At 39.8% G+C, this 27,841-nt stretch overlaps 1 protein-coding gene across 2 annotated transcripts in view; it reads left to right on the top strand.

The window, feature by feature from the left end:
* Positions 1-541: 541 nt before the first annotated feature.
* Positions 542-27,841, top strand: part of EPHA1 (EPH receptor A1) — a 106,830-nt gene continuing 79,530 nt past the window's right edge. Inside the window, exons 1-2 of one of the 2 annotated variants that reach the window (XM_070742044.1) lie at positions 542-884; positions 12,881-12,948. In XM_070742044.1, the coding sequence (XP_070598145.1) occupies positions 788-884; positions 12,881-12,948 (165 nt within the window). In that variant the 5' untranslated portion in view covers positions 542-787. The remainder of the gene's footprint in view (positions 885-12,880; positions 12,949-27,841) is intronic. The other variant, XM_070742045.1, reaches the window with a different exon arrangement.

Raw genomic sequence — 27,841 nt, 5'->3', positions numbered from 1 at the left:
AGAAATTTATCATTGGTGCATATCCTCTCAGTGTACATAAAAGAAAAGATACATTGGAATAATTTACCTAGACATATGAATGAAGCAAATATGTCTCCATGCACGAAGACCAAGATTTTGTGTATTCTATCTTGCTATGTCCCAACGATGCTTTTCAAAAGCCAATCGATTTCCTTGGGTCCTTTTCCTTGAAAAGTTTTCACTTCTCATCCAAGAAGCTTCTGAACTGAATGAATAAATGCCTTGGATGAAAAGTGTTCCAAAAAAATAGCCAAGAACACGACCTGGATGATTGAGAATCTATCTCCGTTGTCTTTTACTTTGCTATGTTTCACATTCTCCTCTTGTGAGAAGGAAAGCCCCTCGGGCATAGATCTGAAAAATATCACCACGAGCCCACCAGGTGGCCCTGTGGAGCCATCCACGAAGCCTGACGGAGCGGGAGAAACTTCGCATGAAAAGTGGCAACTACCTTTAAGGTGAGCCTATCTGCTCGTAGCTGGCCCAACCCCTTTAAAGCTAGTAGCAAGCAGTTGATTGGGAGAGAACTGGTTTCACCACTTCTTTGCTGTACTCTTTCATCATAAGTCAGGGCCAGGCAGGTAGCTTTTGCAATGCAGGAATCTCCGTCAGTCCTTTGGTTCTGGTGAAAGTCTCACACTTCAAGGGCACCAGGCGAGCGCCTCAATGTCTCAGGCCTGTGGCCACCAAGCTGAGAGACTTGCCGAGTGACGGAACTGAGTCTCAGAGCCAGCCTGGCCTGGAAGCAGGATTGCCTCCACGGGAAATGGAGCTGGCATTCCTTGGCAGAAAAGCCGCTCTACCCTTGGAGCTGCTGTTTCTGTTCTCGGTTTCCTTTCTGCAAGAGATACCTGCTAAAGAAGGTAAGGGCAGCTGGGGAGAAGGGAGAGATACCCAGGGCACGAAATTTGGGGGAGCCGCATAACTTCTTGGAATGTTGCAAGTGGGAAGTTTTAGACTGCGAAACCAAAAGTGCCAAACAAAAGGAGAACACACTTGGCAAGGACATGTTCTTGCCTTGAAAAACCATACAAAGTTGCATTGTGCACCAGGGCTGAAGTTTGGGAAGGAGAGCTGGGGAATTAGGAAATGTCATCCTCAGATATTTTTTTCCCACAAAGACAAAGCCTGGATCTGCCAAACTGTACTTACTTAAGGTTTGCTTGTCAGCAGGTTGGAAATCAATCGCAGCACCCAGTGATCAGCCTGGATTTGCTGCTGTCTCAATGTATGAAACAGCCCCAGCTTTGGAAGACAATGAGGGACCTGACAAGAAAGTTGAGTTAGTCACGCTCCAATTTTGCCCATTGAGGGGTTAACCTGCTGAAAAGCCGGATGAAGTGGGCCCTGGTACTTCCAATAGCTTGGAAATCTTTGCATATGACACATGGTAGCCCTGGAGCTCTAGATTTCAGGAAAGGTTTGCTTGGCTTCCGGATTTTAGGATTGTTTTTCAAAGGATCTTTTTTTTTTTAATGAGATTATTGGGTAACTGAAATCTCTTGGTGAGCAAGCAACAATGTTATGAGTCAGTTTATTAAGTTCATTACATTAAAATCCGAATGGAAACAGGAATCTGGTATCTTCCGCTTGTCTGTAGCAAGGCAAGGTTGGGCTGTAACTTGTAATTTCTGTCTTGGGGGTTGGTTCCCAATTATACACCTCCACTCCCTGTCCTGATACAGTACAACATGCATGTAAATTTTTTAATAGTATCTATAAGACTCACTGAACACATTGTTTATAATTAATAAAGTAAAATTAGGCTTCTCTGAATTAGCCCTTGTAAAAAAAAATTACTAATGCATTCTGTTAGCAGAACTTACAAATATCTTTATTGCTGTAGAACATTAGCAAATTAAACAGTTCCTTCTTTGCAGTGGATATACACTCCAATACACAAACTGTCAAGGTTTGCGTTATCTCAATTAGTGTTATTTAATGGCTGAAGGTGCTTCAAACTCAGAGGTGTCCAACTTCAGTAACTTTAAGATCTGTGGGTTTCAACACCCAGAATTCCCCAGCCAGCTATGGCTGGTTGGAGAATTCTGAAAAATGATGTCTGCACGTCTTAAAGTTGCCACGTTAGGACACCCCTTTTCTAAATTATTGTAGACCCTGAAAAGTTCCTTTCTGCCTAGCTTCTTATGAGCATCTAACATTTCATTTTCTGTGTTAAAAACACAGCTAATGGCTCCAAGCTGGGATGGAAAACGTGCATGTTTAGCAAATGATCTACAAACAAATTGTTAGGCTTTCTGCATTTGTGTAATCATAGGACACGGATGATTAGATTAGATTAGATTTATTGGATTTATATGCAGCCCTTCTCCGCAGACTCGGGGCGGCTCACAACAATGGTGAACAACAGTACATAGTAACAAATCTAATATTTAAAAATCTAGATTACAGTTTTAGATTAAAAAGTCCAAAAAAGAAACCCCAATATATAAAAAAAACAACACACAATCGAATCATACACAAAAACTACATGGGCAAGGGGAAGATGTTTCAATTCCCCCATGCCTGACAGCAGAGGTGGGTTTTAAGAAGTTTATGAAAGGCAAGGAGGGTGGGGGCAATCCTGATCTCTGGGGGGAGCTGGTTCCAGAGGGTCGGAGCAAACACAGAGAAGGCTCTTCCCCTGGGTCCCACCAGACGGCATTGTTTAGTCTACGGGACTCAGAGAAGGCCAACTCTGTGGGACCTAACCGGTCGCTGGGATTCGTGCGGCAGAAGGCAGTCTCGAAGATATCCTGCTTCGATCCATGAAGGGCTTTATAGGTCATAACCAACACTTTGAATTGTGACCGGAAACTGATCGGCAGCCAGTGCAGACTACGGAGTGTTGGAGTAACATGGGCATACTTAGGAAATCCCATGATTGCTCTCGCAGCTGCATTCTGCACGATCTGAAGTTTCCGAACACTTTACATGCTGAAAAATTCTTAAGAGATTCCCATTGGTTTGTTCCCTTGATTCTCCTAGCATAAGCCAACTCAGATCTATTGTAGTAGCTTCCATAATGAAGCTAAATATTGTATTGATTCAGCTATTTTGCACATGATAACTAGAAAAGGAAGCTGCAACATCTTAACAATAACCAATCACAGTCATCTCTATGGCTGATTAGAATAATTTTACTTAGAATGCTTTGGTTTAACTAGTTTATGTGATTGGTTGAACTTGACGCTGTTGCTTTATAAACAGCAGAATGGACAGGAATGACCTTTAACCTCCAATTATTGAAAGACTGACAATGACCTGAGGTAGAATCCTAGGTTTAAATACAGCAGCCAGTTACAAATGTCTGAAATGAATGAATGAAAATATGCCACCATCAGATTCAAATTTGATAAGTTACGTTTACATTACATTTAAAAAATAAAATAGAGTTTAAAATTATGCTGCTTTCAATAATGTCTCATGTTCTAGGAAACCCTTTTCCGCTACAATATCTTTCTGTGTAGCCTCAGTTTTTAACTACATGACACTTTATCCTCATATAACCTAGTGAGAACCTGGCAAATCATGCCTTTACAACATGACCTTTTATTTCTCCCAAATTTAAGGGCAATTGTCTTGAAACTCCGCGTCTGCCCATAATTAAGAAAATAGTATAATTTGAGCTGAGGTTCTCTCTTGGCACCTCCATACCAGCCTACCTGCCTACTTGCTGCTACTTTGACAAGGGTATTATCTACTCAGGAACTTCAGGAATTTAATTCCCTTGCTCACACCTAAAGGATCACCACGTGAGCAAGACCCCCAATTCTCCGTGTCAACTTGCATGCTTCCCTCTCTCTAGTATCCATTCTTTGGTTTTCAATTTCATAGCATAAAAATGGAAGGAACTAGATATTCTACTTTTAAGAAAACAACTTGCATTTATTAATCATTTCAAAACAGATTTGCTACAGTCCTCTCCTCCCCCCTCCATCTGTCCAGAGCACTCTTTATCCAATCAGTGTGTATTCAGTCATTCATCTCTATTGCCAAAGTTTTACTCATTGTACAATTAGGAGAAAAGCTCTCAAAAAAGTATTCTTGTATCTAACTTTCCCTAATGGATCACATGTGTAAGCATTTTTGAATGCAGCTTTCTGTAAGATAGACATTTTTATCTATAACTTTTAAGCCAAGAAATGTAGGCATGAGCAAACTTTGAATTAAGTACCTACTTGTGCCACGATATATTCTTTATTTCACAGAATGCGTTGTTTCTCTTGGAGGGAATCCAAGATAAATTTCTTTCACATTCTTAGCATATGTATTGCATAATTTAAGTTTTAGTTTCATTCCTAACACTGATATCCAGTTACAGCAATTCTTGTACTAGGGCTGTGATCCAAACTTGTATCCACATGAATTGTTATAGTTAAGAGGCTGAATTTAAGTATTGTATTCCAACATAATATTTTTTTTCTCAGAAAAAAATAACTAACATTTTTGTTCTTTAGAAATGTTGTTCGAAAATATTGTTAGCATTATTTTAGTACAGTTAGTGACTTTCTGTGTATATTTTTTATTAAATTTGAATGACACCTAAAATGTGAAGAAGTCATATGCAATGAAAAGATTTTCACACTCCTGCTTGTGCTGTTTGACTTACTTAGGAAAATAAAGTTTCCTAAGATAATTAAGTTTTTCTAATATATCTTTAACTAGAATGATCTATAACAGGGGTGTCAAATTGGCGGTCTGTGGTTTGGATGCCTCATGTACAGGCTATACCCACCCCAGCTGCACAAAGGCAAAAAAGTCACGATACGTCACGTGATATGGTCAAGATTGACACTTGTGATCTACATTGTCATCTTAACAACCAAGCATAACGCAGACTATTGTATAGTTGCAAAGGAGCCATGGTAGCAAGTAATACTGAGAAATCTGTCAGAAATCCTTAGTGAGATAATATGGGCGAGTGGTTAGGATGCCTCTTTATTATCTATGACATGTATTGATGTATAGATGTTCTAACCTTTTAGAACATCTATATTACCTTTGGTTTCCACAATAGGGAGATAAGATACTCTTCACAGAGACATGACAGCAGCTGAGAGACTGGAGGAAAATAATATTTCTGTCATGCCTTCACTGCATGTTTTCATTTTAAAGCTTTCACTCACTTGTGGAAATATTTCCTGACTGAAATTCCTGATGGAAAAGTGGGTCTTATACAAGAATGAGGAAGCCGGGAAGAAGTAGACTTATCAGTGGCTGAAACGTAGACATCAGAGAGTTATTGTTAATGGCGAGTATTCTGAGCAGAGACAGGTTACAAGCGGTGTGCCACAAGGGTCTGTTCTGGGTCCTATTCTTTTTAATATGTTTGTGACATAGTGAGTGACATAGGGGAAGGTTTGGTAGGGAAGGTTTGCCTATTTCCCGATGACTCTAAAGTGTGCAATAGGGTTGATATTCCTGGAGGGGTCTGTAATATGGTAAATGATTTAGCTTTACTAGATAAATGGTCAAAGCAATGAGAACTGCAGTTTAATGTTTCCAAATGTAAAATAATGCACTTGGGGAAAAGGAACCCTCAATCTGAGTATTGTATTGGCAGTTCTGTGTTAGCAAAAACTTCAGAAGAGAAGGATTTAGGGGTAGTGATTTCTGACAGTCTCAAAATGGGTGAGCAGTGTGGTCGGGCGGTAGGAAAAGCAAGTAGGATGCTTGGCTGCATAGCTAGAGGTATAACAAGCAGGAAGAGGGAGATTGTGATCCCGCTATATAGAGCGCTGGTGAGACCACATTTGGAATACTGTGTTCAGTTCTGGAGACCTCACCTATAAAAAGATATTGACAAAATTGAAAGGGTCCAAAGACGGGCTACAAGAATGGTGGAAGGTCTTAAGCCTAAAACGTATCAGGAAAGACTTTATGAGCTCAATCTGTATAGTCTGGAGGACAGAAGGAAAAGGGGGGACATGATCAAAACATTTAAATATGTCAAAGGTTTAAATAAGGTTCAGGAGGGAAGTGTTTTTAATAGGAAAGTGAACACAAGAACAAGGGGACACAATCTGAAGTTAGTTGGGGGAAAGATCAAAAGCAACATGAGAAAATATTATTTTACTGAAAGAGTAGTAGATGCTTGGAACAAACTTCCAGCAGACGTCGTTGGTAAATCCACAGTAACTGAATTTAAACATGCCTGGGATAAACATATATCCATCCTAAGATAAAATACAGGAAATAGTATAAGGGCAGACTAGATGGACCATGAGGTCTTTTTCTGCCGTCAGTCTTCTATGTTTCTATGTTTCTAAGTAGCAAAAATGAGAGCACGTACAAATAATATAATGATGCCTTTATCTTGTTAATGTTAATTTTTGAAGCTGATTTTTAAAATGTTTCAAGGCATACAAGCAGCAGCATTTTTTTTTCCCTGGGATGGGCACTGATTCAACTTTAAAGAGTTCCCTGATGCCTCACAATCCCAGGAAAAGAGGTTGTTGCTTTAAAAAGTTACATATGCAACCTGGTGCTTTCCAAAGCATTTAAAAAAAAAACCACGGGTACAAAATACTACACAGTTCTAATGCTTAGTATGATATTGGTTTTAAGATCTTCTAGAATGGATAAAGATACTCCAAATGTATGCTAGAAATGTGGAAAACAACAATGGGACATTTTATCATCCTTGATAGATTTGTAAAAAAGCTAGAAAATTTGGGGTTCAAATATATACAGTAAATGAAGCATTTTCAAAAGTTAATTGCAACTCACCACAAACCATTAAGTCTTTCCTTCGCCTTGCCATGTTCTCATTCCAACTCCTGATCTGTCCCATTCCTTCCTTAATTTCCTTAATACATGGACTGTGTCAACAGCTCAAAGGTGATATTGTTTCCGTGGAGTAAAGGGGAGGGGTGATGTCTCTTCTACCCCTTTTTGGTGCCAGGAAGAGAGGAGAGGAGACTGATAGGTGTAGAAGAAAGAATCTAGAGCAGAGTTGACTTAAGGAGGAAAAGAGAAGATGGAGTAAGAACTAAGAAGTAAGCTCAACAGTATGCATTTCCGCATGGCCAATGCAGCATGGAATATAAAGACAAGCCCTGAGAAAAAAAATAACTGAAGTTGCAAACACCTATTTGCATGTTTTTTAGATTCAGCAATTGCATGGAATAGAAGGATATAGAAGGCTGTAGATTGCAATGTTTAAAAAATATTTTATATGCTTCCTAAATTCAAACTTGCAAGCTCACTGCTGCTTATAGATGGATTGATTTGATTTGGGGTACGCAGAGTCCCAAAATTAAACATGAAAATTCCATCACTAAAAGTCAAAAGAAAGTAGACGGAAAGCAGGTGCTAAAGGTTCTAACCCTTAAACTTTCTGAAACACCAGGAAGCTTCTTGGATTTAAGCTTGGGTCACACTCAGTCTTTTTATCCATGTAGTTATTTACAAATAATTAACAAATAATTCAGTTATTTGCTGTCTGGGTTTAAGGCAAAAGTGTCCATGACTGTACACACTTTCTTTGACTTGTAGAGGCTTTTTTCTTACAGCCTGCTAGCCGACCAAGTCTGCTTTTAGTGTAGATCCCTGAACCGATACTAATTAATTGGGTAATTTCCTCTTGTCCCTTTTCATGCTTTTGCTAGCTTAAAATGAAATAGTAGCAACATAGCGTTCATTTTTAGAATCTAAACATTTGGTTGTTGATTTTTTTTTTAATTACTAAGATTTATGATGCATGAATCCCTGGAACTGCCTTGATTTTGAAAGATGTTATATTATGAAATCTAATAAATCAACTGTAACCTAATAGCCCCAAGGAAATAGTTCCTTGCAAGCAAGGAAAGATGAGCTACCCAAGATTCATGGTTGTTCTTCTTGGTTTGAATTTTAACCAAGTGACAAAGAAGAAGATAAGAAGGGGAAGGGAAGAGATGGACCTCCATGATCCCAACTTTATTGTTCCTTGGAGTGGAGTAAAAAAAAAAAACTAGCCCTGGCCCTTGTATCTTTCACTGGAACAAGGGAGGAAACCTCCAAAAATAAAGTGAAACAACAGCAAGAAAAGTATCAAAGCTCTTTTCCTTCCTTCCTTCCTTCCTTCCTTCCTTTTCCTTCCTTCCTTCCTTCCTTCCTTCTTCTCTATAACTCAATAGAATATTCTGCAAATATTGATTTCATCAGCTGTTAAATGCCATCAAGTATTAGTTATAGTATTACAGCGGGCAATGCAGACTAATCAGATGTCAAATAATGTGAAGAATGGCTTTCTTTATCCACTTAACTTTCTCAAATTAACAAATATGATGATGGTCTCAAGCAACCTTTGGAACAATTTATTAAAAAGATATTTGATTAGATCCTTCCAATTACAGATCTATCTGTGGCTGGTAATTTATACATTAGTTAGCTTAATGGAAATTTGGTTTCTTGGCTGGATGTCAAAATTGTGCTAGGCCCAAGCAAGTTGGATTCAGAAACAGATCAACAGTTGACTACTTTTAGATCTCTGGCAGAAAAACACATAGCATCTTCTGGCCAAAATTCTTTTATTTTCTCTGAAGGGAATTTGGGCTTAAATTTAACATTACTTTTATTACTTTCAAGGCTTTTCTATTTAATTATCTCTCTTTATCTAGGCAAACTAGAAGACAATTTGATTCGGCCTATATTTGTCACAAAATGGTTTCACTAGGCCAGTAATTTTTTTGCCTCAGATTTCCTTTGTCTAAAATTGGAGAACACAAAATTCCAACAATTAGACTTCCATTGTTTCATTGTTCAACTGTCGCTTCCCTTCAACAAATATATACCTGAAGAGATATATTACGTGCATTTATTGGTTAGTACTTCAAAATTTGTTTTACTGATGATAATTTCAGTAAATCTAAAATAAAAGAGAGTATAGTATCTATAGCCCAGGGCTGAGATGAGGGGTTAAATTACTCTCAGAGACCAACAAGTACCCCTCAGTAAATTTAAAATAATGGTTTTTTTCCTTTAAAAAATAAGCATATATTTATATCAACAGTTCATTACAGCAGTGTTTCCCAACCTTGACAACTTGAAGCTATCTGGACTTCAAGTCCCAGAATTCCCCAGCCAGCATTCACTGGCTGGGGAATTCTGGGAGTTGAAGTCCAAATACCTTCAAGCTGCCAAGGTTGGGGAACACTGCATTAGAGGACAGTCCATGGAACAAAACCAACCATCCAAAGATTTGGAAATCATGTGAGAATAATTTCAATTCAATATATTTGATAATGTTCTTTTTCTTGACTATATAATTTATGCAGTTCTCAATTTGTTCCTACTAGTGTTAAGGCCATCGCTCTCTTTTTTTCTTATCAAGGTTGGAGAATTTCTTTCAGTTTCTTCACAGATATTTAAAGCTAAAGACTAACTCCAGTTGTTAGGTAGCTTGGATTTGGGTTGGAATAAGTTATCTCTATTTTTTCCCCATTACACTCTTGACATGTCTAAATTTATCCTTTCTTTGGCTTCATGTTAGAGGCTGGTTTTCTTTCTCTCAACTATAGGCCTTGACAGGCATATTTCTACTGTGGTGCACTGTAATATATATTAGTGAAGAGAGCTACCATTGCCCTGCCTTAGCCTCAGAATCACCATGTTTAGGCCTTTGGCTTTGTTTCTTCTCTCTGCCAGAATATTGGCAAACATGAGCCCTTCGTGATCTGTTTATCATAAATATTGACTTCCAATATTCTTAGTAGTTGACAGACTTGTCCCAGTTTCCATTGTACAGATTGTCCTCGAGTTACAGCCCTAACTGAACCGAACAATGACAGTCGTAAATCATGGTGGTGTCATAAAACAGGTCACCACGTGACTACTGATTTTAAAACCAATTGTTAGGAAAACATGACAGTCATTAAGTGAACATGGAGGCTATTAAGTGAAAGTGGCAGTCATTGTGGTAGTTCTTACGCCCATACAACACCTATGCTCTGCGAACTGCACTGGCTTCCTATTAGTCTCTGGGCACAATTCAAGGTGTTGGTTATACAAAGTCCTACATGGCTTAGGGCCAGGCTATTTATGGGACCGCCTCTTGCCGCATACCTCCCACGTGGACTCCCAGAGACCAATAAGAGCTCACAGAGTTGGCTTCCTCCGGCTCCGGGTCCCATCGACTAAGCAATGCAGGTTGGTGGGATGGCAGGGTAGGGCCTTCTCTGTGGCTGCCCTGGCTCTATGGAACCAACTACCCCCCAATGTCCATACTGATCCCACCCTACTGGCCTACTATAAGATCACAAAGACCTGGCTTTGCTGGCAGGCCTGGGGACCATGAATTGTACTTTCTTTCATAGCCAAACTCTATTAATGGAAAGTATGCATGTGATTATGACTGTTTTATAATTAATGGGTTCTTTTATTATGGGATTTTATAGTTTTAGATATTATATTGGACTTCTTATTGTTCTGTATCTATTTATATTTATATTATTATTGTAAGGCCGCCCTGAGTCCTTTGGGATTGGGCAGCATAGAAGTCGAATAGATAGATAGATAGATAGATAGATAGATAGATAGATAGATAGATAGATAGATAGATAGACAGACAGACAGACAGACAGACAGACAGACAGACAGACAGACAGACAGACAGACAGACAGACAGACAGACAGACAGACAGACAGACAGACAGACAGACAGACAGAGACAGACAGACAAAGTGAATGCAACAGTTGTTAAGCAAACCCATTGCTCGCCATCAGGAAGTTTTGGCTAGAAATCTAAAATAAATGCTGGCTTCCAGGAAAACCATAGTGAATTACAGTCATGTTACCATAGGACATTGCAAACAGGCATAAACCAATGTATGAGCACCCAAAATGCAATTATGTGACTACAGGGGAGGGAGAAACATCAGAACTACAAAGTCAGGTCATAAGTAGCTCTTGGGGGGATCTGTTGTAATTTTGAACAGTCACTAAGCATTCAGTTATCGTAAGTTGAGGATTACCTGTAGCTCTTAATTGGTACCAAACACAAGATAATTACTTGAACAACCTAAGCATATCCTTAATCTGCTATGCGTTTTGAAGCACGGGATTTAGTTTTGTCCTCCTTGCCTTACTAATTAGTCACTATCAGAGAATATTGCATGATAGCTGCCTTTTGCCTTGACAACTATTTTGGTTTATTTGCAGGTCCTTGATTATATAATTACATTTTATTAACATAATCATTAGGTCTGCACTACCTACACTTGAGAGTATTACAGGAACAAAAAGAACATAGAATCATAGGGCTGTAAGGGACCTTGGAGGTCTTCTAGTCCAACCCTTTGCTCAAGGCAGAAGACCTTTTCCCAGACAAATGGATGTCCAGTCTATTTTTGAATACCTCCACTGAGACCCACAACTCTAGGAAGCAAGCTATTCCAATGATTAATTGTTTTCTCTGACAGAAAATTTCTCTTTATCTCTAGATTGGATCATTCTTTAACAAGCTTCCACCCATTTCTTCTTGTCCAGCCCTCTGGTGCTTAAGAGACATGTCAGCTCTTAAAAGATCCTAAGAATCACACTGACCAAACTCCTAGATGTGGTGTGCACGGTCTTGTCAGCCTCCTACATCACTGAGGTGTTTTGTCGAGCTCTCTGGCAGAATCCTCCCGAAAAGTCAGATACAAATTTCAGACACACACACGTTTGAAAATTCAAAACAATGTTCTTTATAACGAAAATTCACTTAAACTAAGCCCTCTTTTTTGTATAGCAAAGAGCATTCCTCTCCAAACAAAATGGTAATTGGTACAAGTCCCTTATCAGTTCTGAGATACTTAGCTTGCAGCTGTGAGGCAATTCACAGTCCTTCTTCTTTCACAAAGTGAAACACACTTTGCCCTGGTTTAGTTTCAAAGCGGGGGGGAAAGCAACACACCAAGGTCGAAGTCAGCAAAGCAGGCACGAAACACAATGATCAGATAATCCTCCACAATGGCCAAACCCACACGCTGCTCTTTATAGCAGCCTCACTAATTACCACAGCCCCACCCAACCACAGGTGGCCTCATTTTCTTTGATAATAATCTCTCAGTTGTTGCTGCCTATACATCGCTCTCCGCATGTGTGGCTGTATCATTAACTCTTGTTCTGAATCCAAGGAGGAGAGAGATAATTGATCTCCTTCTGAGCTGTCAGCCACACTCTCCTCCTCCCTGTCACTCATGTCTTCTTGGTCAGTGGAGCCTTCATCAGCAGATTCCACCGGGAGCAAAACAGGCCTGCGGCAGTCCTTGGGGCAGGAGCTGGGCTAGAGCTAACCACAACACTAAGGGGGGGTTGTTTTTGCCTTCCCCAGGCTCCGTAGGCTTTCCTCGAGCCTCTTGGAGGGTGAAAATGACTTCCTCCAGCTCCGGAGACCTTCTGGAGGTCAGAAACGGGACTGTTACCAGCCTTTCCAAACTTCCATTAGGCCCATTTTTGGCCTTCCATGAGCTCTGCGTGCACCTTACACTTATTTGCATCCAAAACGGGCCACATGAGGACTCCTAGGAAGGGAGGAGAGGGCAGGGCGAGCCAGGAGTGGGAGTTGGAGGTTCCCCGAACTGCACAGAATCTTAGCTAGAGGTTCTCCTGAACCCCTGCGAACCCCCAGCAGCCCACCCCTGCCTAGAGCTAGATTTTGTTTCCAGGATTGCCTCTGAATAGCAGTCGATGGAGAACTCCAGGAGTAGGGTGACTTTGCCCTCACGTAATGCTTACGGACTTTCTTGAAAGCACCTCTTTGATCTCTGGTGAGAAAAGAATCCTGGCCCCATGGCGGCCTTTGTGGCGATTCTTCATTATTTGTTTCAGGCAAGTTTGGCATGAATTTTGATGGCTGACTCCTTTTTTTTTTCTTTGTTCTTCTTTTCAGTTAATCTTCTGGACACAAGCACTTCTCAGAACGAGCTAGGCTGGCTGCCAGACCCTCCAGACTCAGGGGTAAGTAGAAGTCACAAAAACTAGGATGCAAACCACCTGTATTGCATTGCAGTGTGGAGCTGAATTTTCAGTGGCAGCTAGGAAATCTCTGCTAGAGATTACTTGGTGTACTTAATGTGAAAGAGAGAGACCTAGTCATCTGGGTTGCTCTGTTGCTTGGAAAGGGCAAAGCAGCTAATGAAGTTTGACAAATGAAGGTCAATAGAAGCAGAGGCCTTAGAAAAGTTGAATAGGAGTTGAAAATAGTGAAGGGCTCCTCATCTTCGGCACTACCGCTGCATTCTCCAAGACCAATGCGGGCATGTGCATGCATCGGCATGAGATTTGACTTCTGCACATACGCCGCAGGCAAAATTTCATGTGAGGACACTTGCGCGCACAAGATTTCACCTGTTTCTGGTGATTTCTTTGCTTCTGTGCATGCAGGGAAGCAAAAAACCTGCTGAAAATAGGTGAAATCTCATGCGCAAGCGTCCACGTGAGATTTCACTTACGGCGTATGCACATAAGCCAAATCTCATGCAGGGGCACACATGCAGGCATCAGAGATGGGGTGGCGCAGCAGGTAGAGTGCTGTACTGCAGGCCACTAAAGCTGACTGCTAGATCTACAGGTCAGTGGTTCAGCTCTCATCATTGGCTCAAAGTTGACTCAGCCTTCCATCCTTATGAGGTGGGTAAAACGAGGACCCGGATTGTGGGGGCTCTGTTAAAAAGTGCTTTTGCTAACATGTTGTAAGCCACCCTGAGTCTAAGGAGAAGGCATACAAATTGAATAAATAAATAAATGTGCATCACAATTTTTGCTACCACGCTGCCGTGTGGTTCCATACCAGGTGCAGCCCACCTCTGGTGGAAAAGGGAAGAAAGGGTGGAATGTGGGGCTAGCCTGAAATTTTAAATGATTTTAAAAGGGGATGCGCCAGAAGAAAAACAAAGGCCAAGATTTAGAGAGGAAGAGGCAAGGAAAACAGTTGAAGCATGGGCAGAAAGATCTACCTGTCACAAAGACTCTCCAGTTTTTTAACACTTCCTTTCGAGAGGCAAACATTTTTGGCTGAACTTCACCTGGTTGATTTCAGTTTTAATTTTGCTAATGCCCATTACTTTCTGTGCAATGTTCTAATCCGTGAGATAATCCATAGGTTGGATAGATTTTGCTGGTTTTCTGATATCTAGTCATTTCTTGTTTTATTCTTTTTCCTCTCTTTTTTTCCCCCTTCCTATCTAGCTTTGTTTGCTGGTTTATTTTTATTTTTATTTTCTAGTTTCAATAACAGGAGTGGGATATAAAGACACAAGCCAATTTATGAACTATGTGTTAACCGATCAAGCTTTACTGCTTAGTGAAAAATCTCTTACATGGCCATTCTAAAGTTTCTAATTCTGCAGTATTTAAAACAGTTTTCCCAAATGAAACTCTTGATCAGATTCTCCCTCCCTCTCTCTTACCCTTTATGGCTTTGTGGAAGGCTACCTTGCTGTACTTTGCAATCCTTTGGAATGCACTGTACATTTCAGTTGCCTCTGGGGAACTGTCACCCATGTCAGCTTTTTTGATCTCCCTGTAGCGCTTTAAATATTCGGGATTTCTACCATGGGCTGCCTCCAGTTTATGTGAGAAGTTCTCCCTTCCCCCATCCCTACAAAAGAATGCTCACCCTCCCCCCCCCCCACCCGAATCTTAGGAAAATGAATGCTGCTTGACTGTTTTTGTGTTTTTATGTATTTAACAGTTGTATTGTTATTGTCGTTGTTTTCATTTTTAAATTATTTGTGCTGTTCGTTTTTGGTATTATTTTTTGCACCTTTAATTTTGTAAGCAGGTCAGCGATATGGTAGTGAGGTCGGTGGCTATATAAAGTGAGTGAGAGAATGAGTGAGTGAGTGAGTGAGTGAGTGAATGAATGAGAAAAGGTCTACAGAGTTTCCTGAAATCATCATTCCAGACTTTCTAATTGATCAACTGAACTTCCTTTACATTATCCATTTTCATTTTGCGATTATATATTGTTCGCCATATTTAAAATACGGTCAAATGAAAAAAACACTAAGCAAGAACCCTACAATGTATCTGTAGTCAGAAGAGGGCTGGCTGGTCTTTTCAGCAATAAATTGTTCCATAGTGGAAGGCGGGAAATGGTGGGATTAACTATTGATGTTAAAATGCATCTATAGAATATTTGTTCCTCCCCTGCAAAAGGTGTCCTGCTGAATTCTAAGGGGGAGGCATTGGTGCAAGCAATTTGAGGCTTCTTTGTATCATCTATAGGCCACAATCAGTACTTTGCATTGATGTGCAAGAGAAAGGCTCTGTTCTTATCCTGCTTATTTCCATCCTCTCTTATCTTTCTCGTTTTTGGCTCTGTTTTTCTTTTTCTTCTCGACTTAATTGTGTCTGAACATTAATTGTGTTTGGCTTTCACTGGACAAATCCCTGCAGTTTTCTTGCCAAGGTTTTTCAGAAGTGGTTTGCCATTATCTCCTTCCCAGAGCTGAGACAAGCTGAGTGACTAGAGGTCACACAGATTACTTTGTGCCCAAGGTGGAACCTGAACTCGCAACCCACCCACCCCAGTTTCCAGCCTTGGTTCCTCCTATATCAAACTGGCTCTCTTGGGGCAAGTACAGCCTCCAGATCCAAATCCTTTTTGCCCACTAATTCAGCTTCTTTTTTCTTTTCTTTTTTAAAGTCAGTTGCATTAGTGTTAAGGGTGGTGGTTGTCGTAGGAGACAACAGTTCGTATTTCTGAAGATTTTGCTCATTATGTTTCATGCTACAAAGACTTAATTTGCAACCTTTCAGCTAGGAGCTCTCCGGCTTTGCAATTGTGGCAAGGAACTGATAAGGTCTTTTACTGCAGTTAACTCTTTAAAGGACTATTTTTCGGTGGGTGAATGCAATTAATTCACAGAAGGTAAACGAAGAGAGGGTTTTCATGACAAGGGGTCTGTTTCTAGCTTCTGTTAAGGCTGGGTCAGAACAAAAGTTTGCGTTTCTTTTAAGTACCCATTTTATTTCTGATTTGAAGCTGTCCTGAAAAAGGCATTTGCTGAGTGATCTTGTCTCAGGATAAATGAGGGTTGAAATATAATAACAGCATTTTAAACGTGAAACAAATAGGTTTTCAAAGCTACAGCTATGTTTTTGGGTTGGGTTATATTGCTGGTTGGTTAAAGCCTTTTTCAAATGGAATTTAATTCCCTGCAATTTCATGTATATATCTATGTAAAAAAAAATTGGCAGCAACATAGAAATGATTTACTAATGTTCTCTTCTGGCATGAGTTTTCAACTTTCCAACATTAAAACACTTGCTGGATTTTCCCGTCCAAGTAATAACCATGCCTGGCCCTGCTTAGCTTCTGGGACCAGAGAAGATTGACCACATAGTGTCACCTATTAATAATAATAACACACCACCTGAATCCATCCAGATTCCAAAACATTGTTAAAATGAGCTGCATGCAGAGCATAATATAGTAGCCTCTTGGAAGAACTTCAATAATAATGGCAAGGCACATGTCTTGTGAATAGGAGATCTCATTGCATTGTGGTTAATGAACACTGCACATTCTTTTGTGTCAGGGTACGGCTGACAGCTGAACAGGGTCAGAATCCTGAGATTCTTATAATTGCTGGATAGTGCTGCTAGGCAACGGCCCCAACAAATATTGTGCAATGTTCATCTTTGCCTGTTTCTCTAGTTGAGCCCAAAGCATGTCTAGGTCACAAAGGTTGTCAAATATTTCCTTGAAGTCAAAGTTCTACCATCTGTGTCCTGACACCAGTATTTGATACCGCTAGGCCTGCATGCCTATTTATTTTTCTTCTGACCTTGGCAAGTGTAAAGAATAAAAGCCGGAGCTGTTGGGTAATTCAATGCTGTCCTTTCAAAGTAGCCAAGACGTAGTTACAACATGCTGGCTACCCTGAAGGAAACAGGTTTGGTAGTCTCTGTAGTCTTCCTCCCAGTTTGTAACTGGACTAGAACAGAAGACTGGGAAAGAGAAGTTCATTTCTTCTTCTTTTTCCTGCCATGATTCATATTCCTTTCTCACCCTCTTTATAAAATGGAGGTATATAAAAGAGCTGAGAGCTTTTGCCCTTATTTCCCGTGAATGTTTAGTGTTTCATAGGGCTGAAAAGAGAGTAATTGCTAGAAAAGGGACTATCTTTAGCCATTTCAGATGGCATTTGTCCTTATGAACCGTCCTAGCATTATGACCTTAAGAAGATGTTCACCTGTTCTCCTTCTCTCATTAGGTATGTTTTTCTAGGAACTCAATGAAGCCTTCTGTGTGGTTGCTTCCCAGTTTTGGATTCTTTCTGAAAGGGATCAAGCTCATTTCCTGTTTGTTATCTTTTGGTTGCAAGCAAAGCCCATTTTTTTTACTTAGTGTTTAGTAACGTAACAGTAGTAAAGCTCCTGAGTATGTTGGATGTAGTTTACAGTACATTTATAATAGTATTGTTAACATACTTCATTATTCTATTTTATTTTATTTTATTTATTCATTTGTCCAATACACAATACATATGGAAGAGTATAGACATGAAGTAATATATATAAAGATAATATGTAAATATAGAGGAGAAGATATATGAAAGGAAGAAAATATATATGATATATGAGATAAAGGAAAGACAATTGGACAGGGGACGAAAGGCGCACTAATGCACTTATGTACGCCCCTTACTGACCTCTTAGGAACCTGGAGAGGTCAATCATGGATAGTCTAAGGGAGAAATGTTGGGGGTTAGGGGTTGACACTATTGAGTCCGGTAATGAGTTCCACGCTTCGACAACTCGATTGTTAAAGTCATATTTTTTACAGTCAAGTTTGGAGCGGTTAATATTAAGTTTGAATCTGTTGCGTGCTCTTGTGTTGTTGCGGTTGAAGCTGAAGTAGTCATTGACCGGTAGGACGTTGCAGCATATGATCTTGTGGGCAATACTCAAATCGTGTTTTAGGCGCCGTAGTTCTAAGTTCTAATGTTAAAAATTGCTCATCTCCATTTTGTTAGAGAAAAGTGAAGTATACAATGTACAATTGTAAGGTGGTCTGTCTGTCTTTTTCAGAATACTTTTTCAGCAGTAAACAAAGCATTTAAATGATAAAGAAGGGAGGAAGCACCAAATAATTTTGTGCTGATGTAAGTTTACAAGAAGTCTGCTACAGGTGCAAAGCTGTTAGGAGATGAAGCTCAACCAGTATATTCCAGTTTTCCTAATTTGGGGATTCCCTGACAATTGCAGACAAGCTATGCAAATTAATTAAGAGATGCATTGGGTTCCCCCCCCCCCCCACTTTACTTACATCCCTATAGGAAACTTATACCTACTTTCTTCCTAATCTGCCCATCTTTTTAAGCAGAATAACTGAGTTGGATGGGACCTTGGGGGTCTTCTAGTCCAACCCCCTTCTCAAGAAGGAAATCCTATACAATTGCAGACAAATGGTTGTCCAAACTCTTCTTAAACATCTTCAGTGTTGCATGGCAGTTCTGTGCTGTTTTCCACACAATGTCCAGATCTCTGCTTTTCTACAAAAGTGTCCGAGAGAAAGAATATGCAGAGAATACAGTTATCTTACAGTATCAAAGCCTTTTTTCCCCCCATGTCACAATGCAGTGGAAGATATTTAAATAAATTGAGTGTTGAAACAAGCTTGTGTAGCATTCCCTTAATTCAACCTCAGGCAAGCCTCTAGTGCGGGGCTTCCCACATTTTGGCTGCCACATGGTTAATTCCTCCCCTTCTACATTGGAAAATCTCTTCTTCCAGTGGATGGCTTTGCTAATGCTGACATTGTAGATACTGTATGTGAGAATAACATCATAATTTCTGATTCAATTCAACTGTTGTAGTCTAAGCCTTTGTGGGTCAAAGTGCTGTTAATAGTGATGGGCGAACTGAACCCACACAATTCAGGTCCGTACCAATTTTTTCAAACTTCGGGCAAAGTTCGGGGTCGTGTTCGGCGTTCGGAGCTTTGACATCAGTGGCAGGTTGCTAAGGACGCCAAGGTGATCACTGCCTGGATTCCATGAAATCCAGGAAGTGATCACCTTGGCGTCCTTAGCAACCTGCCGGTGATGTCAAAGCTCCGCCCCCGGAATCTCTTCGTGGGAGGGATTCCCTGTTCGGGTTCGAGTTTGGTTCGGGTTCGGCCGAATTTTGCGTAAAGTTTGTCTGAACTTGCCGAACCCGAACACCGTTGGGTTCGCCCATGACTAGCTGTTAATCATTATAGTCATCTCCAGACGGGAGGACACCTATCAATATATATTTATCCAGAAACATACAATACAGTGATTGTTTCATTCGTGCACTTTCTTTTCTGAAGGCAGAAAGAGAGAGAGAGAAATCTTCCCTAGAAGATGAGACCAAGAGAACAAATAACCCAAAGGGTAGATGCGCACATGTCAACCTTATGCTGAATATATATTAAAATAGAATGTAATAAAAGGACAAAGTCTAATTGGTGTGGTCGTGACTCATTTCCGGTCCTTGCTACTGTTGATAAGAGGTGTAATGAGATCGGTACACTCATAAAAATTCTGAGTAACTTTCGGTTGAATTAAAAATAATTCCAGCTGCTCTTGTTGGAATCAAAGGCTACCGTTCCAAATTTGCCAGTGAGTTTTAATTTTTCAAGTGGTTTGATATTATGGTATTTAGAGCTCCTTGTTTGGTTCTACTGAACGGTGACCATAATGCCTGCAACATAATGTCTTTTAATTCTGTGTGGAAGTTCTCCTTCTCAGTGGTACACTGATCAATACACACATGGACACTTAGGTTGAGAGAGAAATTATAACTGAGTTTGCCTGCACATCACTTTAGAACTGCCTGCCCCCATTAAATCAAGTGAAGTGCATGGTCAGAGCGTGTCTGTTCAGTTCTATATGGCAATATGCAGCTCATCTGGATTATCTTCCATTGGAGCATGTGTGTCTCAACATTTTGTTGGTATTAGCTCAGCCCCAGCATCTAACAGGAAGTCCAGAGTCCATTCATGGAAGAAAGCAGGTTCTTCTGAGCCAATGGATATTGCTTTGTTCCTAGCAGTGGACTGTTACTGCTGACCTCTCTGAACTTAGGGGTAAGGGCTATTCCCTTAACCCCCATTTTATTACTCAGCAAGCCACAGGTGATCCTGGGAAGCAACCCAGGGAAGAAGGTGACAAGTACCTGTCCATGGAGATTCTCAGTCATCCAAGTCATGGTTGTCCCAAAGGTGCTTTTTCAAGAGGCAACTGGACTTTCTGGTTTATCTTTAAAGATGTCTGAAATTGAAGAGGTTCAGAGCAGAAGAAGCTTCTTGGATGAAAAGTAAAATATCTTCCGATTGAAACAAGAAAGTCTAGTTGCCTCTTGAAAAAGCACATTTGGGACTTACAATTACCTCTCCTTAATTTTTAATTAGCAGAGATTTTGAAGAATGCACCTGGAACTTAATGTTTCCATGACCTTCTTATAATTATTTAGGTGAAATAGAAAGGGGAAGATGTACAAGTCAGCTTTTAGGTCAGGGAAAATGTTTATAGTACAGTGTTCCCTCGCTTTTCGCGGGGGATGCGTTCCAAGACCACCCGCAAAAGTTGAATTTCCGCGAAGTAGAGATGCGGAAGTAAATATACTATTTTTGGCTATGAACAGTATCACAAGCTTTCCCTTAACACTTTAAACCCCTAAATTGCAATTTTCCATTCCCTTAGCAACCATTCAGATTATTACTCACCATGTTTAGTTATTAAAGTTTATTTTAAAAAATATTTATTAAAAGCAGACGAAAGTTTGGCGATGACATATGACGTCATCGGGTGGGGAAAACCGTGATATAGGGGAAAAATCCGCAAAGTATTTTTTAATTAATATTTTTGAAAAACCGTGGTATAGACTTTCCGTGAAGTTTGAACCCGCGAAAATCGAGGGAACACTATATTTCTTTCTGGGCATGCATTTCTGAGCTCTGCCTCTTGTAATCAACAATTGCTCTTACCCAAAGCCTTTAACTTTGACTAAGACACCAAGCAAAATTGCTAGATTATCCACTAGAAATCTTGACTTTAAGATTTTCACACATTCTTTTTTAACCTGCCCATTGTTTTACAAATGTATTACTTTCCTCCTAGGACTGCTTTGGATTAAGTATTAAGTCCTTAATGCTATATTGGGTACTGTAAAGGAGGTACTACATAAAAGAGCTCCAGAAGTCATTCTATCTCCTGTATAATATAGACAAGCAGAGTAATCCTTACTTTATAGACCAACCATCAAACCAGATCATTTACTCTATAAGTAAAATATGTATTCAGTGATTAAGCAGTGATCCCTGTTAATGTAAATTGGGAAAATGGAGTTTTCATTTAATGTGTCACTGTCCTGCAGTTAGCAATCAGCAGAGAAATATTTGACTTCTGCCCTTCAACAATGCTGTCTCTTAAACAATGGTGCCTAATATTGCTGCTTTGCAAGCTAGTTTACAGGTAGTACTCGACTTACAGCTGTAATTGAGCTCGCAATTACAGTTATAAATCATATCAGTCATTAAGCAGGTCATCATGGGACCTTGCCTGATTTTACAACTTTTGATTAAGCTAGAAGTAAACATCAGTTTCTTACACACACACAAAAGATCACAAATCATGGTCACATGACTGAGGGACACTACAAACTACTGTAAATGCAGGCTGGTCGCCAGATGATTGCAGGGAGAAGGAGTAGATGTTGGAAATTCATATAGGGTGTAAGCAGGGGTGGGCAGCAGACAGGATGGGATGGAACGCAGTTCCACCGGCGGAAATGAAGATGTGTACATAGCTCCAGCTGATTGGTGGCTGTCACTTCCTGGATTACTGGTCTCGGCTCAGCTCTCCTTTTTTTTCCTTGCTGCTGCTGCTGCATCTTTACTCCTTGCTTTTTTCCTCTTTCCTCCTTTCTGGCCTCAGATGAGCTTCCCTCTCTCCTGCCCGGCTCCCCTCCAGCCTCCCGCGGCTACCTCCCGCCTGAGATGCAAGCAGAAGGCATGGGTGGAAGCAGCGCTGGCAGCATTTATGTTTCTGGCAGCACCCGTTCGCCTAGCTACCCAGCCTGAGGCGGGGGGGCAGCCCAAAAAGGAGAGCACGGGAAACATGAAGCAAATTGTCACCCCAGCGAGCGACACTGTTAAGGTTGTAAGTCGAGGACTTAACAGTTCCCTTGAACGATGATGATCGTTCAAGCCACTCCCACCTGGTCACATGGCCGGCAAGCCACTCCTACCCAGTCACATGACCATTAAGCCACACCCACAAAATAAGCCACACCTACAGTGTGGCAGTAAAAATTTTGGCTGCTCATCTCTGGGTGTTTGGGGGGGGGAGTCTATTGTAACTTTGACCATTGTAGGTTGAGGACTACCTGTACTTTAATATCTGTTTCATGTAAATGGTAAAAAGCATTGCCAAAGATAAGATGCTTAATTTCCCTGTATTGTTCCAAGCTACTTTAGTACATGTGCTGTCAAAGCAAGCACAAAATGGTGATGATTATTAAAGATAAAATGATAAAATGTTAAGCATGTAGAAGGGTAAGTCTTCTGAAGAAGAATTACCATGGCTTTTGCAAAGAAATGTCCTAGTCCATTAATCACCCAGAGCTTTTGAAATTATCAGGAAGCTTCAGGCATCAGGAAGAGTGCAAGAAAGAATTAGTTGGATGGGTATTAACATAGTAAATGATTCAGTGTAAGAAAATATATAATTATGCATATTGGGGTGGGGGTGAGAGAGAGGGGGGGAGTGGGGAGATAGCATAATTGTGTGATCACTAGCCTCACTAATACTGTATACATAATTAGAAACAAAGTTGATAAATTCAGTCTTTTTACTTTTCTTGAGGAAGAATATTCTTGCCGGATTGTCATTGAAATGAAAATAGGAGGACAGTATGTTGGACATGTTCACGGTTTTATGTTATTTATAAAAATAAGGAAGATGAGATATAAATAAATGAAAATTAAAAAATGAAAAAGCCTATTTATGTACCTATTTATTTATATCCTGTCTTTATTATTGTGATGCAAGAAAGCTTTATATTTGAAAAGAGCTAATTTGTCAAATTACTCAACTTTCTAGTTCTTTTCTCCAGTCAATTTATTCTATCTCCCTATTAGTTTGTTGTTTTGTCTATGTAAAAATTTATATGAATTTTCTTGTTTATTTTGAACATAGATAACCTTGCAAGTGATTGTCCCTGGTATATTTTGTTTTTGCTTCTCTATGTGATATACAGATTTGGGGAAATCTGCTACAGTAGTATTATTTATTTTATTTATTTATTTATTAAATTTGTATGCCGCCCCTCTCTGTAGACTCGGGGCGGCTCACAACAGTAATAGAAAAACAATGTATAATACAAATCTAATAATTAAAACTAAAAACCCATAATTTAAAAAACATGCACACAACATACCATACATAAACAGTATAGGCCTGGGGAAATTATCTCAGTTCCCCCATGCCTGACAGCAGAAGTGGGTTTTAAGGAGTTTACGAAAGGCCAGGAGGGTGAAGACAGTTCTAATCTCAGGGGGGAGCGGGTTCCAGAGGGTCGGGGCTGCCACAGAGAAGGCTCTTCCCCTGGGACCCGCCAAACGGCATTGTTTAATCAACGGGACCTGGAGAAGGCCAATTCTGTGGGACCTAAGTATGTATTTTTGTACAAACCTTTCACTCATCCCAACTCCCCTCACACGGTTGTGGTTGTGTAGAAAATAGAAGAAGGAGTACAGAATTAGATATATTATTTGCCTTGAGTTGATGAAATATGCTTTTAAAAGGCAGGATAAATATTGAATAATAATAATAATAATAACAACAACTGCAAGTTGATCACAAGTTTTGGAAAACTGAAGGTAGCTGCTCATATGTGCAAGTTGGTTCATATACTGTACAGGAAGTGCAAATTAGCTAAATTAAGCTAAACAAATTATTCTCACTTCCCCAATTAAGTCTGAGGAGATTCCAACTTCTTCAGATAGAAAAAAACACAGAGCCTTTGTTATACTCTACTGTATATACTGGTGGGGGTGGGTGGGACCCTAACATGGTTATTCCTTTGCATTGAGTTTTCCAACATTGCTCGTGTCCCCCTGCTGGTTAAACATACATTTCCAATTACTGTTTTGCAAAAACTGAGAGAAAACTGTGGGTAGGGGGTCCACACTTATACACTTTTACAATGGGTTTACCAGCCAGTGAATACTGGAATGCATTCCTGCATCCCACAGGTCTTAATTGTATATTAGGTGTAAGGTGATTAGAGATCTTTATAGTGAAAACAAGATTTCACAGAGGAGAAGCATAATGTGCAGCCTTATTCCAAGCAATTATCGGTGAAGGAAGAAAGTCTGCATATATTTTGCTGAAATCCTCCAGATTCTTCTGTGAATGTAGTTCAAATATACGTTGTGAGAATAAAATAAGTTAAAAAAAAATATATGCAGGAATGTTAAGAATCTAGTTTGGTGAGCAAGCTGCTACATGATGTCAGACTCTTGATCACAACATTTGGCCCTGTCACAAAGGATGACAACATGGGGCAAGAGGAATGACATCTAGGGGGTATATACCATGGTGAAGCAACCCTACATTGGATAATCTAAGGCAGTGTTTCCCAACCTTGGCAACTTGAAGATATTTGGACTTCAACTCCCAGAATTCCCCAGCCAGCGAATGCTGGCTGGGGAATTCTGGGAGTTGAAGTCCAGATATCTTCAAGTTGCCAAGGTTGGGAAACACTGATCTAAGATGATCCAGTATAGCCACCTTTGCATAGCAAGGATCATGGACTAAGATCCAGTCTCCTTAAGTAACTCACCTAATAACATTCCTGTTATGCATGCAGGTTCAATCACTACTTCCTCTTCTGCTTCTCTCCTTCATCTTATTCAGCCATTAAAGATTAACAGTCTTTCAGAGCAACTGTGCTGGGCAGGCCATCAAACATCTCAGCAAGCCTTTAATTTAGGACCCTCCTGGTGTGAACTGATGGTGCAGAAGTAATTGGCTGATTGGCAGTTTCAGGGGAGGTGGGGGGCAGGGCACCTGCATGCCTGCATGAGAAAACTTGCTCCCAGCTTGTCACATTTAGATGCAAATATTTGGTCCCCTGGTTCATTGTTACAAGGAAGGATTGCCTGGACACGTTTTGGGAGATGCTTGAGGAGGAACACAGGGCTTACTGCAGCTGGCAGTTAGGAGGGAATGACTTATTAGTTATTCCAACCATACCATGCGGCTGTAAGGAATATTTTAAAAAATAGTAAAATGAAGAGGGAGAGAAAGAGAGATGTCTTTCTCTGTCTCCAAAGAACTTGTAATAAATAAAAAAAGAATGCAGGCAGACAGAAATGCAGTTTTGGATGGTGATAATAATAATAATAATTATTATTATTATTTTATTTTATTTATTTATTTATTAGATTTGTATGCTGCCCCTCTCCGAAGACTCGGGGCGGCTCACAACAGTAATAAAAACAATATAGCAGTGGAACAAATCTAATATTAAAAAACATATAAAACCCTATCATTATTTAAAAAACCAAACAGCACATTCATACCAAACATAAAACAAAATATTAAAAAAAGCCTGGGGGAAAGGTGTCTCAACTCCCCCATGCCTGGCGGTATAAGTGAGTCTTGAGTTGTTTACGAAAGACAGGGAGGGTGGGGGCAGTTCTAATCTCCGGGGGGAGTTGGTTCCAGAGGGTCAGGGCCGTCACAGAGAAGACTCTTCCCCTGGGGCCCGTCAAACGACATTGTTTAGTCAACGGGACCCGGAGAAGGCCAACTCTGTGGGACCTTATTGGTCACTGGGATTCGTGCGGTAGCAGGCGGTTCCGGAGGTTCTTTGGTCCAATAATAATAATAATAATAATAATAATAATAATAATAATAATAAACATTTATAATGCATTTTTAACAAAGGGAATAACAGCAAGCCATATACAACTAATAAAGAGACAGTAGGCAATACTCACACAACTAAAATAATGTGCCACCGTGAGTGTCTTGATGTAGTAGTGAGAAACTGCACATATGATCTTCCATCCTAAAAGACAGACCAGCTTTGATCAGTGTAGATAAATTCACTTACACACACATGAGGGGTGGGAGAGGATATAATTCCTAGAATCACACATTCGTCAATGTCTATTTCAGATGCCCTTCACAAAAAAAGTATTTTCCAAATGTCTGTCTTTTCTGACTATCCAATACAGCTTGTTGCACTACCCATTCCTTTGCTTTTCCTTCAAAAAGTTATTTTGATGTTTATGGATTAGTTAGCAAATAAAGATTTCCAAATCCATATTCGCTAAGAGGACATTATAGGGCAAGAGCTGGTTCATAGGAAAGTCACTGTAAATGGGACAGAGAATATGACCCCTAGCACTTCTGCATAGAGAGCTTCCCTCTCTTTTCACTTCTGAAAAATTTACAGTCTCTTAGCCCAGCTGGAGGTGGGGGAAAACAGTTTTTAAAAGTGCAAGGGAACAATTGAGAATCAGGAAGGCAATGAATGAGTTGATGAAAGACTTCCTGCCCATTGATTCTCAGTTTCTTCAGACTATTAGCATTTCAAGGAAAGCAAGACTGTTGTGGAGCCTTGTTGCCCCCCTAGGACATTACTAGTAAATTTTCTGCAAAGGGTTTTTGTCAGAGAAACAGAAAAAGAGTTGACAGTTGCTTGTCTCTGATCAAATGCAGGAGTACAGTACTTTAATTTGTGTGGCCTCTGACTTTAGGTGGAATATACTGTATGTATGTGAAGTTGGAAGAGGGTACCTTCAAGGTTCTTCATATAGTGCCAGCATTACTATGGAAAGAGTTAGAACATATCAGTATTTAAAATAGTTTCCTCAGACCTTCAGCAGAAAAATGTGACTGTTTCAATCTCACCCATTTTCCACCAAATAAAACATCATCATCAACACTACCGCCATCATCACTGTCATCATTCATATTTTCCTAGCTAGTATCTGGAAGTGGGCACCAATGCTTTTTCCTATAAGAAATTTCATTCTACTTTGTAGCAATCAGACACACTTTCTAATAAGAAATGTATACATAATGTCCTTGCAGTAGTTAGCGTGTCTAAAACTAATTCAATATCCTCAAAATACCTGATTCGGTAAAATTGAGTGTGAATATTGCAGGCTGGAATAACGCAACTCTTAAAATCAATTTCCTTCTAATAGGAATCATTTTCCAGAATTTTAGAGCATTGCCACCAAATGTGAAAAATGATACATCCTGTTCATTGCATTGCCAACTATTTTTTTTTAAAAAAAAAACATCTTCTCTATTTTAACAATCAAAACTGGAATGATATATCTATGATAAAATAAGTATCTCAATTTCCTCTCAGTATAATATTCAGTCAATTAAATATTCTTCCTCCATTGAGATTTCCATTGTTGTGTCTCTCTTACTGCATTCAAATTCCACATCCATTTAATCATGCAAATTTTGACTTGTTTGGATTCCAAGTTAAACTTTAGCATAAAATTATAAATGAAGCCTTAAAAATGTTCCAAATCGTCTGTTGTGAGATTTTTAAATGTAGTCGAGTTTCACAATAATCTTCCGTGCTTCAATAATTCTTGCAGTACCGTACTAATAATTTGAAGATACTGAAACCAAGCAGGTAAACTAGACCATTGTGAAATAAATGTTCGAAAAAAGATTTTATCTTCATCTTCAAAATTATTAATGTCATCCAGAGTCACTATTGCGAGATGGGTGACTGTATACTCTATATGTAAATCAATATAAGAAATAAATATTATTGATAATTAAACATTGCAATCAAAACCAGTTATTAACTTTCCACTGAACTAATC

This window comes from Erythrolamprus reginae, chromosome 2 (genome assembly GCF_031021105.1).
Source record: "Erythrolamprus reginae isolate rEryReg1 chromosome 2, rEryReg1.hap1, whole genome shotgun sequence".
NCBI classification, from domain to species: domain Eukaryota; kingdom Metazoa; phylum Chordata; class Lepidosauria; order Squamata; family Dipsadidae; genus Erythrolamprus; species Erythrolamprus reginae.
The sequence above is the reverse complement of the archived record's forward strand: the minus strand, read 5'-3'. Positions and strand labels throughout refer to the sequence as shown.